The sequence below is a fragment of the Mastigoproctus giganteus genome, chromosome 7 (assembly GCF_048544385.1).
Source record: "Mastigoproctus giganteus isolate SK-2022 chromosome 7, ASM4854438v1, whole genome shotgun sequence".
NCBI lineage: Eukaryota > Metazoa > Arthropoda > Arachnida > Uropygi > Thelyphonidae > Mastigoproctus > Mastigoproctus giganteus.
In genome coordinates, this window is record NC_143581.1 from 89,028,386 (window position 1) to 89,043,288 (window position 14,903).

General features: G+C 37.4%; 1 protein-coding gene across 1 annotated transcript in view; it reads right to left on the reverse strand.

The window, feature by feature from the left end:
- LOC150083056 (leucine-rich repeat-containing protein 45-like) overlaps positions 1-14,903 on the reverse strand; it is a 290,375-nt gene that overhangs the window by 143,936 nt on the left and 131,536 nt on the right. The window contains exon 7 of the mRNA XM_090378378.1: positions 9,481-9,571. Within this exon, the coding sequence (XP_090234504.1) occupies positions 9,481-9,571 (91 nt within the window). The remainder of the gene's footprint in view (positions 1-9,480; positions 9,572-14,903) is intronic.

A 14,903-nucleotide genomic window follows, 5' to 3' on the forward strand; every position in this document is an offset into this window, starting at 1 on the left:
TCCTCCACTTTACTCTCAATTATTAAAAGATCATCTAGCTCACTGCCAGTGTTTACTTCATCTATGGCATTCCCCTTACTGAATAACTCCTCATGTGTGAATGTCGATGCAAAATATTCATTTAGTTTGTTAGCCACCTGAGCAGGATCATCAACAGTTGAACCATCGATATCAAGTGGACAAATCTGATTCATCCCCTTCCTTCTAGAGTTTACATAAGTAAAGAACTCTTTGCTGTTTTTCTTTGCATCCTTTGCCAAAGATTTCTCATAATCTGCCTTTGCCTGACTAACCTCCTTTGTGACTTGTTTACAGACCTGCTTATATCTATCATAGGCTTCTGTGTCACGTGTTAATTTGTATGTATCCCATGCAATTTTCTTCTCGATGTGTCTCATTAGTTCATCAGACATCCATTTAGGCCTAAACCTTGAACAATATTTCTTAGTTGATATGTAACGCCTAGTAGCTTCCAAGACAAGTTCCCTGAATGCTTCCCATTTTGAATTTGCTGTTGGTAACATCATCAGTTGGTCCCACTGTATAGAATTTAAATATTGTCTCAGACCATCGTAGTCGCCTTTACGAAAGCAATAACCCTTCCCCTTACCCTTGATGGTAGTTACCTCTTTGAGTAAATCCTACTTCAGCACACTGTGATCACTGCCACCTAATGGTTCCTTTATCTGCAGATTCTTAACACATGAAGAATCACTATTGATAATCAAATCAAGAATATTACTCCCTCTAGTTGCCTCCCGAACATGCTGATGTAGAAAACAATCATCCAATAAATTCAAAAAAGCCTTGCTGGTGTGTGAGTGACCAACGCACAAATTACAGTCAATATCTGGGAAATTAAAATCCAACATTATAAGACTCTCTGATTTACTGACCCACTCTATTTCCCTGTACATTTTCTTATTATACTCATCAGAGTCATTAGGCCTATAGCACACTCCTACTCTCAATTTTGATCTCCCAATGCTATGTTACACCAAACTGACTCGACACTGCACTGTCCAGTGATGTCGACTGGCTTCAATTCCTTGGATTTTATGTGTTTCTTAACTAATAGCATAACCCCTCCTCCCTTCCTATCCTCTCTATCCTTTCTGTAGACACTGTATTCCCCAAGTTCCAGTTCTGCATTCCTTATATCTTGGGATATCAGAGACGTGTGACACCACGTCTCTGATATCCCAACAATATCCGCCTTTGATGCTTTGAGCAATACCTCAAATTCATCAAATTTATTTACCAAACTCCTAGAATTGGTGTACAAGTAAGTATACATGCACCTGTTCCTATTCTTTGCTACCCTAACACAATCCATGTGTTTACTTGTACAGCAATGACTCCCAGTAATCTCTGAAACATCCTGCGTCATGTTTTCCAGGCTTCTGCTCATTCCAATAGAAGAAGTGCAAGAATCACTTTCACCTCTGCCAGTGGCTACTGTTAATCTATTAGTCCTTGTCCCTCCAAGCTAGCAGTTTTCCGACCAACCTAACACTGCCTCGATAGTATCAGCAAACATTCTTGCCCCCTTTCTATTTAAGAGTATCCTATCCCTTTAAAGCAGTCTTCCTATTAACAAGTACCGACCAGGCTGAAAAAATTCTCCCCCTTCAGCCTCGCACAATCGTTCCAGGGCCGAATTGATCGACAAGGCTCTCATCATATACTCCCTTCTATCGTGTCTGGGCAGAATTGCAGACACTTTCAAATTCAACCCTAATTCACGGCTCATTTTCAACGGTGACCTGTACTTGTTAAGTAATTCTGCCGGTCGCCTACTCTTAATATCATTAGTGCCAACGTGTACAACTATATCACCTTTTGTGCCCTTAAAAGATGATATCTGCTCTACAACGTCATCAACCTTTGCCCCTGGCAGACATACCCTGGTCCTGTTCTACCTATCCTTTTTACAAAGCATGTTACCCGTTTCCCTGACAATAGAGTCACCAACAACTACTAGTTCCTGTGGGACCAGCGCATTCTGCCTTGGGGGTTGCCGCTGTGTTGCATGATGACCAAGTGCAAGCTCTGGCGTTGATGTGGGCAGCTGAGAGCCTGATGGGCCCCTGAATTTAGTTCCCTTGAGGGCATCCACCCTGTCCTTCAAGCTCTCATATAGGCCCATTACAACGCTGAGTTGTCACCTGATTTCGTTACACTCCTTGCATCACGCACACCAAAGACATCCCCCATGGCAATATCATGTCCCGTACCCGAATGCTCCACAAACATCATGCAAGCTGTGCATTTTAAAAGGCTGTGATTCAGAGGGCAACTGTCCCCTTCAGTTCTCCCGAGCCACAGAACTCCCATTAGCTTGAGCCTTTTGCTTTGCTGCTCTGGTCTGAGTCATGATTTTTATTTAATTTTAATAAAATTTCAATTTCAGTACAAAAGTATAACCCTAAACTTGTATCCCAACACAGTTATAACGCTATATATATTTTTTAGTGTCATGTATTATTTACGAGTTCCCTTTATATAACGTCCGTATCAAGTTATGTATTAATTAATTATGTAATCTAAGTCGTTATATGTATATAATTAATCATTTGTAATCTAAGTCGTTATATGTATATAGTTAAAAGTATGATTTAATTGACAACGAAGTTTAACAAAATTAATAGATTTTACTGATTAATTGACAATATCCAGTTGACAATATCCTTACTAACGCTATCCAGTTCGGGATGTAACGTATCATATAACATAGGCAGCAAATTACGAACGTTAATCTACGGATACTTAAATATTAATTAACTTCCAAAAATCGCTGTCTCAATTCAGAATAAACTAACAATCCTCACTAGGTCTATAAGCTACTTATAGAAAATAATTTGATGTAACAATTGGTCAATAAAGCGGCTAAATATGGCTAAAAAACTTCTCGTTCAGCGGAGCTGCAACTTGTAACACGTGGATTTGATATCCTTACCAATACTTTTATGCAATTACGAGGCCGAGTAAAGAATAAATACACCATATTAATTAGAAAATCACAAAATAAATAATGCTATACTACTAAATTTAAATCAAAAGTTTTAGAAAAACAATAATTTGAAATCAATAAATAAGAAAATCCACTTAGCGGCTTTGAACACGTCTGGCTCCCACTAGCCTCGTCAGGCTAGTGGGAGCCAGACGTGTTCATTTATATGAGGTAGGTCAACAAAGACAGAAAATATTATGACATCCTTCTGGTAATGACAGCTAAGGTTGCTATTTGTAAGCCTAAAACTCTGGGTAATTCTGTGACAGCAAATTCTGCAACTTTGCACCACTGGTACTGTTAGTAAACATATACAGTGAAACTTCTTCTAACGGACACCTCTCGTTAATGGACATTTTCAAATTCCCCAACTCGCCTCTATTGGTTTTAACATGTTTGCAGCTTCTGTCTAGCGGACATTCTCTGTAACGGACGCGGACAGGCAATCTGCACTGTTTCGTTTAGATTAGCACTTAATTTGATCTCCCCATAATGGACAGCGGGCGAGCTTGCGGCCCTTTTTCTAGGAACTTTTCTTCCACGTATTGCCTCAATCGTGTGTTTATTTTCTATTTCCGATTCTCTGAATTTTATCAAGGTTTATGTCGCGGTTCTAAACCCTTTTTCAAGAATTTTAAGGCACGTGTAAAACTTCTGATGAATTCGGTGTGTGCAGGGGGGGGATATGGTCGGCCTTTCATCTTTTCAGTTTCAGTTTTCAGTTTTGTTCAGTGTCGTGCGAAGTGCACAATGTCTTCTCGTAAACATTTAACTTCAAAAGATAAAGTCAAACTCATTAATGCGTATGATCGGCAAAAAAATAGTGTTCGCACACTCGCTGCAAAATTCAAAATTGGGAAGACGCAGGTAAGCAACATCCTAAAGAAAAAAATTAACTGCTCAAACAATTTTGGCAACACGGAAATGATCAGGTTCAAAAATCATTCCCGAAAACTGTTGGACTTCAAATTTGTCGCGCACGTGCTAAAAAAATTCCCATTAATGGGCCTATTATTAGGGCAAAAGCTTTGGAGGTTGCGAAATCTATGGGAGTAAATGAGTTCAAAGCTTCTGTGGGATGGCTAGACAAGTTCAAAACTCGGCATAAAATTTCTTGGAACACCGTAAATGGTGAAGGTGGATCTGTTGATACTGGGGTTGTAACAGAGTAAACCGTCAAATTGGAAGATTTATGTCGTGATTTTGAAGCTAAGGATATTTACAACTGTGACGAAACAGGGTTGTTTTTTAAAGCTCTTCCTGAAAAAACAATGAGTCTAAAAAACGAAAAGTGCCAGGGCGGAAAAATTTCTAAAGAACGCTTGACTGTACTACTGTGTACAAATATTCTGGGAGACTTTGAACAACCTCTTGTTATAGGAAAACCACAAAATCCTCATTGTTTCAAGGGCATAAAGTTGAATCTTGAATGTTGATTGGAAGTCTAATAAAAAAGCGTGGATGACACAAGATATCATGAGCGAATGGATAAGTCACTTTAACCAAAACATGATTTGTCAAAACAGAAAAATTATTCTTTTCATGGATAATGCTGCATCTCACCCGCACATTGAATTGTCCAACATTCAAATAATTTTTCTGCCACCAAACACATCCGCAGAGTGTCAGCCCTTGGATCAAGGGATAATATTTTAAACTTCACTACAGAAAACGTGTTTTAAGACATCTCATTGCAAACATGAACGATGTAACATGTGCGAGTGACCTTGCAAAGAAAATCAGCATCCTAGATGTGATTCAATGGATTTCCTCTTCAGTAAACGCAATTAGAAAACCAACTGTCGTGAACTGTTTTGTAAAGTCTGGCTTCTCAAACGCAAAAACTGAAGTTGTGAACAGCAATGTCGAGCACCAAGAAGAACAATAACTTCATCTATTGATAATGTACGATACTTCAGCTACAAGTGACCCTGGCTACAAAGATATAGACTCGAATCTCACTACAGAAGATGGTGCTCTAGATATCAATGACATTATCATCGATATTTTTCAAGAAGTTTCTCATGAGGATGAAGAAATGGAAGGAGGTCATTACGTCGAAGAACATATTAACGACGAACCACTGATGAAAATAGAAGAAGCGCTCATACAAATCAATCGTTTAAAAATGTTTTTCGCCGCTGAAGTATCTTACTGAAAGACTTTCGATGGTTTCTTCACTCCAAACAATTGTTGAAAACAAAATTTTCAGCCGGAAGAAGGTGCAGAAGAAAATAAGTGATTATCAGTGAAGGCAAAAATATCGGGACGATAAAGAAGAGGATCCCAGGTCAAGACAGTGAGCCAGGTCAAGACAGGCCCATACCCTACTAGGAGAAGATATAGGGGTAATGTGTTAGTTGTCTGACGGCACCGAGGGAAGATATAGGGATAGTGGGGGGAGCACCATCACCCCTTCGGCCAGGGAAGGGGATGAAAGTGTGCTGGGCTAGCACTCAGCGCAGATCACTGATGCAGATAGCAACAGAGCTGTGCTTTTCATGCAGCATCCTAGTCGGTGGGATAGGGTCCTGGGATTGGGTCCCATCTGTGGTTAATGGTCACATGGAGGTTCCTGCCAACTTCAATGTGGAGTCATGTCAGGTACATGGTCCCTACCAAGTTTTCAAGTTATAATGTTCAATGTCCTATCAGTTGGTAGACAACCTTGGGACAGGGTCCCATTCGTGGTTGATTTTACATTGCCAAGTAGTGGTGAGGTCAGTTTCAGTAGCATTAACATTAGTTGAGGAGTCAAATCCAGGTCAATGGTCTTTTGTGGGACAGGGTCCCTTCCATGTTGGTTGGTATTTATTCTTTAGGATTCCCTGTTTCTACCATTGGTCTTCAGTCCTAAGTTGTTGTTTGGCTCCCTCATTGGGCATCACTGAGATGTTTTTTTGCGACCACTGATTTCAGTTTCATTGCCAGTTTCAGTTTCAGGTTTAGTTGGTGTTACCTTCCAGCATCGGCGCCTCCGTAGCCAGGTGGGAAGGAGCAGCAGTGCGTAGCACACGCTTCTTGATTAGACCGGGGTTCGAGCCAGTCACCACCAAATACGGAGCATGCGGAAAGGTCAGGGAATGACCACCGCACCGGAGCAATATGGCCTTAGTTGCTAATGCTCCTAAAAAAAAAAAAAAACCAAACCTTCCAGCATCTCCTGTGTCATAGGCATTGTCTTACTATTATATTATTGTTGATTGGTGGTTTAATCTTGTCAATCACTATGTGTTGCGGTTAGTATTTTTCTTCTTCCAGAATGCTCACACAAAATCTATAAATGTATCGATAGCTACTTCGTCACCAGGAAGATTACCATCAAGACCCTTTATCACAAAATCACCAGACCAATGTCTAGAGGCTGTCCTCAGGGTTCTATCTTGGGCCCAGACATTTGGACCATGAACTTGGATCAGTGGCTCTCTAACAATTTTGATAAGACTACCATGTTGTCGTATGCAGACTACTTTATTTTAATTGTCATAACAGCATTTGTATTGTTGCTCGCTCAGTAAACATACAGTGGGTGTTACCGGTCAGGAGTATAAATTGAATCCCATGGGAGATTGAAACCCTCCCGAAGTGGAGGGGGGTAACCTGACCTTTTTTCTTTAGAATCACTGGTGGACTAGTGGATAAATTGTTTATTTAAAAAAAAAAAAAAAAAGCAGGGGTAAAGGCAGCCCACACGAGAAGCACGGCAAACTTCGAAAAAGTTTACCGGTGAAACTATGTTACGAACACTTTTTACGATGCCAGAACTTCCAATATGACTCTGTTCGTGATTCAATTAGTTAATTCGATTGGTGATTCTAAAGAAAAAAGGTCAGGTTACCCCCCCACTTTGGGAGGGTTTCAAGCTCCCGTGGGATTCAACTGCTAGTCCAGACCGATAACGCCCACAGTCTGTTTACCGAGCGAGCAACAATACAAATGCTGTTACAGCACTTTTACCGGTAAATTTCATTGAACTTTTGCATGCTTCTTGTGTGGACTTTCTTTACCTTAGTCACCATATCCTCAACCAAAACATTGCTGATTAAAGATATCCTCCATATCCATAGGCCACCTGTCATCTAACTCCAAGGTACATCTGTCAAAATGCACACAACTGTAAAATACCTCAGGACCATTTATGATCTAGGTGTCCTTCTAGATCATAAATGGTCCTTCATGCCACATCTTGATTATATCAAGGATAAGATCAAGAGATACATGGCCACGCTGGCCTATGTAACCAGAACAGACTGGAGACTTAAGGGAAGAACTCTCAAGCTCATATTCAGTAGTCTTCCTCCCGACTGTTTCATATGGTGCCCCAGTCTAGTTTCACAGGGTTGAGGAAATCACCCTCTCCAAGAAACTAAATGGTATTCATCGTCTCTTTCTTCTCCAATCCACAGGAGCCTGTAGAACTACCTCCACCCCAGCACTCCATGTCATTTCCAGAAATCTACTTTTAGACCTCTATACTGCTTACTGCAACCTCTTTCAGTAAGCAGTATAGAGAAGGAACATACAAACTACCTTCATCGGTATTTCTGCTACTACCAACACCATCCTTGCAACCGAGAAAAAATGACTCTAGTCTGAAGTTTCCAACCTCTGGCAGTCCCGCTGGTCTGCAGGGCTAAAGGACGAGACCACCAGAAAATTCATTCCAGATATTGCTTTCCTCACTAAAAGTCTTGGCTCACCCCAAACTTAGAGACCACTTTTATGCTCACTGGGCACGGATCTTTCAAAGCTCGTCTTCATCAATTTGGTGAGGTGGATGAAGACACATGCATCTGTGGTGAAATGAACTGCAATCACCATTTGCTCGACTGTATGGTTTATTTGGATCTGAGACAACTCCTCCTCCTCCTCCAAAGCAATTTGCCTGCTCTCCAGCACCTACACTCATTGATTGAAACTAGTGAAATCTTCAATATCTTCACACACTACCATACTGCCCTTTTCAAGAGGAGGAGACACCTTATAACTACTGCTGCTCTGCTGTCCCACTGGAACCTGACTAGGTTTCTCTTGTGTGCAACCTCCTGGTTGTCCCTGCTCGCTCGCACTCTCTCTCTCTCTCTCTCTCTCTCTCTCTCTCTCTCTCTCTCTCTCTCTCTCTCTCTCTCTCTCTCTCTCTCTCTCTCCAAACTTGGGACCATCCTCATGTAAACCAAGACCACGAGAGGAGAACCTCGGTGGAAGATTCTTCCACCGAGGTTCTCCTCTGGTGGTCTGCTACCCCTAAGGTAGGGGTAGCAGACTAAATAAATAAATAAATAAAATAAATAAAAATAAATTAAATAAATAAATAAAAAAAAATTTTTTTTTTATTTATTTATTTCTATTTTTTTATCTATAATTATTTTTAGTTTTATTTTATTATTATTATTTTTTTATTTCTATTTATTTTTTTTTGTTTTTATTTCTATATTGGGACCTCCCTTCCTCGAGATCCCAGCTTTTCCTCTTCCCTTTCTTACCTCCTTCCCTTTGCCCCATTTCATTTCTTGAGTTCTCTCCTTCCTTACTCTGCTGGGGGATCAGACTCCAACAGGAGTACTGCTACTGACCCAGTCCGGCTCCTCGTGCTGTGGACGGATGCTGAAATGCCTCTTCCTGGTGACGGGGCCTTCCAGTAACTGAGAGGCCAGATGAACAACACGAACAGCACTATATCCATGGTACATGCTCTACTCACACGCTCATCTGGCCTTGACAGATTTTGTTTCTTCACAGTGGCACTTTTTTGCTCTTTTGTGGGGGACCACTGGCACCGCTGACAGATACACACACTGTCCACTATGTCCACATAACATACCTATCACTTTAAAGTCAGCACAGACTAACCAACCAAGTTGGTTAATAAATATTAAGTATTAAGATACTTAATATTTATCGTCAACTTTTTCAATTCTCATATGTTTCTTTCAAGTGCACAGAGTGAGCTACTGGAATTTACCCATAATTATTTTCATTGTGGAGCAACACACTTTTCAGATTCCACTTTGATGAGTCAATAAAAAGTTTCCACTTTACAGGATTGTAACAAATTCCTAAATAGTTCATTAAGTCATTTACATAACTGAAAAAAATCCATAAAATCAACCTCAGAAAAATAGGGTTCTAGCAATACGTTTGCAATTCCTATTGCAAACTTATTGCTGGAAACAATATAGTGTGTACTTCAAACATTTAGTTCTCAATAAATAAATTACATAAACAAAGTGTATAAATATTTTTATTATAAAATTTAGTTAGTTACTGTAACAACCTACATTATACCTCTCACAACAACGATTTTGGTGAAAAATAATTATCTTACTTCGCTAAAACTTATGTGATGCAAAAACACATAACTGGACAAAATGGTCCAAGTGATTTTTCATATATATGTAACAGTAGTTTCAGAGGGAAATAAATGACATTTTATTTTAAATGTACATTTTAAAATAAATGATATTTACCTAAATTTTCTAAGGTTCCATTTGTGCGGAGAACGCAAGACAAATCACAAGCTGATTGATGATTTATCTGGTTGTTTCTCAAATCTAATTGCTTACAAGAATAGAAAAAAAAAAATTCAGATTACCATTAGGTCACATAAAGAGTTCGCACACACACACACACACACACACACACACACACACACACACACACACACACACACACACACACACACACACACACACACACACAGTGATGGCCACATAAATTTTATCCCCCTCTTAAAGTTCAGGCATAATTTTGTTTATAAATGTGAGTGATTGAATTGTCTGCTAAAGACTTGTGATAAGTGGTCAGACGACATATCAATGTTGTAAGAAGCCGTTATAATCCGGGATGAAAAAATGACTAATCTGGACTAAAGAACATGCTAATTGGATAAGTGAACAATGGGAATGTGTAATATTCTCTGAAGAATCCAAATTTACCCCCAAAGATCACATGGTAAATTCTTTATTTGGTGTAGATCTAACAAAACATATCACCTTGATTGTATTCAATCAACAGTAAAGTTTCCTTTGGGCCAGATGGTTTGGGGATGCATAACAAGCAAAGGAGTGGGCAGAATACATTTTGTAAATACTACTGTTAATGGTGACTACTAAAAAATCTTAAAGCAGACTCTTCTGCCCTATGAGAGTATCTTTCAAGGAACAAATTTTTTTGAACATGACTCTGCATCATGCCACACTGCACTAAGGTTAACACAACATTACATAATCATTTAATACAGTTTCTAGTTTTAACTTATTTCAACATTGACTGTTTTATATATATTTTTTTAATCTTTAGGCACAGTTAATGCAATATTGCATGGCCAGGAAATAGCTATGATTTGAACCGGATCAAAAACTTCTATGTTTTCCATCTGGTTATGGGACAGAAAACTGCTAAAAAGCCATTTTGCAAGGAACCATTATTCACATCTAGTACCATGAACTAAGCAGCAATTATATCAAGAATCTAACACAATGCATGCCACATAGTTGCAAGCAGTAACTAAAGACTGCAGTGAGCCAACAAAATACTAATACCTGTTAGAGAAAACCTAATGGTATCACAACCATATTTGTTTACTGCTGGTATATTTTTTTTTCCATAATAATAATTTCAAATAGTGGTCACAATGAAAGGGCATTTGTATGATCCACAGTGTATTTCTGTGATTATTTGTAAATAAATATGTCTAAATAGTTTTTTCTTTAATCAATAAAAAAATGCACAATCATTTTACATCAGTATATAAAAAATTTGAGGCCACAGGGGCAATAATTTCAATTTTAATACATGTTTTTGGAAGAAAATTTAGTGATGCAATTAATGTGGCTACCACTATATTATAATACACTATACCACTATATTATAATATATGGCACTATATTATGATTCACATACTATAAAATTCTGCTTAATGCCGGTTTATTCAACACTATAGAGATCACTTTATCATGACACCCAAGCTCAATTTATATTCAGCAAAGCTCATTTTAGTACGACAGCAATTTTTATACACAATTACCTCAACACATCAGCGCAGTGGAACAATGGTATGCATTTTTGTGACACATTGCTAGTAGCACAATTTTAGTTCCTAAAACACTTGAATGCATTGTATTTTGTAAATGATGTTACGAAATGAAATGTTATTCAAGTAAGAAATAAGCAACAGACTTTTTAAATAAGAAATAAGAATTAATTAAGAAATAAGCAACAGACTTTAATTACCGAGAAAAAAAAATTAAAAAATATTAGCATTGCAACTTAAGTTGGATCCAGTGAAGGCATCAAACTTGACTGATTTGTGGAAGCCCTAATGCAAGCTGCATCTACACTAAGAAAAATTCTCAAGAATACCAAAAAAATTAAAATACAAGCATCCCTTTTCCTGAGTGCTCTTAATTGGAGCTAAAATCAGAGTGCAAAATGAATCCATATAATGAAGGAGAGATTTATCCACAGGAAATACAGTAAAGCATCAGTTATCCGGAATAATTAATGTCAAACCTCTTCTGGATAATCAAACGTAAGCTAAAATTAAATATATTCTGTTATAATGTTTGTTATTTGGTTTTTTAGGAGCCAGATGCCCACCTGGCTACTGAGGTGCCCTGTTATAATGTATTAAGGTAAAATAAAAATACTTTAAATTGCATGAAAAAAAAATGAATTTAATTTAAAAAAATTATAATAATAACTTATACATAAAAATTTGCACATTTACATATGTATGTATATTCAGATTGGTATTTTATTTACTGTAAATTTTATGTGGAAAAATATTTAAAGTAATTTTTTTAAATAATGTTCAATTGTTTTTTGTTTCATTTGTTGTGACCTTTTTTTTTTTTTTTTTGCTGCTAAATCTCCCACAATATCAATTTGATTATATCGCATTCTTCCTGGTTTTCTGCCCATTTTACTGGGGTTTTTTTTGTTACCGAGAAAATAACAAATCCAAACTTTCGGGTCAATATTATACTTACTGAATCTGGAACTAAACTAAACATAATATGAAATGAAGAGAACAAAATTATTATTATTATTATTATTATTATTAGCTATATGGTGCAAGGAAGCCTGAGGCTTATGCTGCACCAGCCAAAAAAAAAAAATTCCCCAAGTTACCCTGAGAGAGAGAGAGAACTAGAAGGGAATCACCAAGAAAGAGAAGAATGATGATATCCAGCTCAGGACCCTGGGTGTGCCAAGCCCATACCAGATGTGAGCCCCTGTGGATGTCATGGAAAACTGGGTTCAGGAAGAAGAGAGTGACTAAACTCTATCACTCATGGTTTCTTAGAAAACCCATCAGTCCTAATCCAATATTTCATCAAATATACAATGTAAAAAAAACCAGATAGAAATACTCTCATAGCATAATAAACATTTGTCTCAAATACTACCATTAATAAAAAGAAGGAGAAGAAGAAGAAAAATCAGCCTTTCAAATTATTCCAGATAACTGACTTCTGGATAACCGACATTCTACCTACTGTAGTGTAAATAATTTTAACCTTTTTTTTTTTTTTTTTGCCATAATCAGTTTTTTTTCTGACTGATTTTAAGCAAATTTCTCTACATAACAATATAATGTAAGAAAGATATTTAAACCTTTATTTGAAGCATATAAATTGTGCAAGATGACTTACCTTAAAATTGCAGTACCTTGTGTGTATATATATATATATATATATATATAAACATGCATATACGGGTAACCCTCGAATAGCACGGTTATTAGGTTCCTGTAAAATGTTGTTGTTTTGTGCGAAACCATGTTATAGGGACTAAGAAAAAGTACAAAGGGGGGGATTATGTTCCAAAAGCTAACAAAAATACACTATTTCATTAACAAAATGTTAACAAAACTAACAAAAATACACCATTCTAGATTTCATGTATCTTCTGCTCTCTTTTAAAAATCAGTAATCTGGGTTTGTTTGCTTTTGCTTAATAAATCTTTGTCAATTTCATCGTATGGAACTAAGCATTTTTGAACCTCCCTTTTGAACTTTGGGCTCCTTTCATTCAAGAATCTGCAATCAAAAAAAATAAGATTCTAATTGCTCGGCTAACTTTATGCCTTCCCCTATGCTTTTTAGTGTAAAATTTGGAAGTTTAGAATTTTCATCTGCGATATCATCATCTGAATTGATTTGATTTTACCTCCGATGCCATTTGTACCAAATCCGCTATGCTGACTTCTTTTTCTACCAGTATTTCTTGAACGTCTTCAGTAATCATATCTTTTTTTATTTTTTAGGAGCATCGGTGACTAAGGCCATGTTACTCTGTGTATATTGTCTATAAATTGCATATGTCCTGAGGTCGATTTTCTGTTTTTCTGGACGAAAAACCTGAGTTTCCAGGAGAAAAAAACTATGCTACCCTCGCCCCCACTAACTCAGCAAAAAGACTCAGAAAAAATTCTTCCCTTCATCGCCAGGATTCGAACTCAGGTCTTTTCCAGCCGGTGTGGGGAGGAGGGCGATTCTATCAACTGTGCTTACCCACAAGGGCTTCAGTAGTCATATCATCAAACCTTCCTTTCCTACCAACGTAGCAAGTTCTACTATCACACCAATTCTGTTTTCTGCCCGTTCAATCAATATTTCCTGAATGAATTGACTTTGGCCATACATTTTTCCACATGCATTTAATGTTGACAGTTTTACTTCTTTCAGTGATAAAGCTATGATTCTGATACAGTCCACAATTGAGAAATGTTTCCATGCCTCCATTACTTCAATAGGTTCGGAATCAATTTTTTCCGAAATCGATTGTAACAATTTTCTGATGGAATGAGTTTTAAAGGTGGATACAATGCCTTGATCTAACGGCTGAATGAAAGAAGTTCTATTAACCCAGTACAACTGTGCCATAGGAATATAACTTCAACCTTTGCATGACTTAAATCTTTTGGATGGCCTGGTGTGCTATCAGATAGTAATAAAATTTTGAAATCTAGATTTTTCCACAAGTTCAACAAATACAAGTTCAATAGCACAGAACGTAACACAGGAATTTCCCAACAAAATAAAATACACAGATTTCTCAATAAATTTTTTTTGACTAGTGAGTCAATAGTGGGGATTCAAGAAAAGTTGAAAAATTACATCCAACTTCCCCCCACACAAAAGCTCAAAAATACCCTGTTATGCGAGGTCTGCAGCAATTTATCCATCGTTTTAGAGCAAAACCATGTTGTAGAATAGAAGTACAGTGTTATATGGGGGTTGCCTATGTGTGTGTGTGTGTGTGTGTGTGTGTGTGATAAGTAGTATGTGGTAAAGAGAGTAGTCTAACGAAATTGGAAAAAATACAGATACCTGTAAAATAAAAAAAAAATAACAATAATAATATTAAAGCTACTTAATGCTGCAAATTCGATGATTTTAACATCTTCTTCAAGGGGTAAGTACCTTTAATATTATTATATTTATTTTACAGGTACCTTTGTATTTTTTCCATAGTAGCACTCTCCCAAACTTTAGAATGTCCAATTTAATTTCTAATGGCAAGTTTTCCCATACTAATTGAGGTGTATAAGGCCTTGAACGGATTGAGCAAGCTCAATGCTAATGGGATTCTTCCTCTTGCTCAGATAATTCACTTGAGGGGGCATAAATTCAAATTGAGAAAAGACAGTTGTAGAATTGATGTGTGGGAATTCGCCTTTAGCCAGCGGGTGATTGATAGCATTAGCATTAGCATTAGCATTAGTAGAGGCATTTGATGCAAGAAAGCAAGCTTATGCAGCATCAGCCAAAAAAAAAAAAAAAAAAAAAAAAAAAAAAGTAACATAAATAAATAAAAATAACCACTTCCACTTCACCCCTCTGTTCGTTCGAAATACCTGTCCAGCTGAGCCTTAAACTTATTT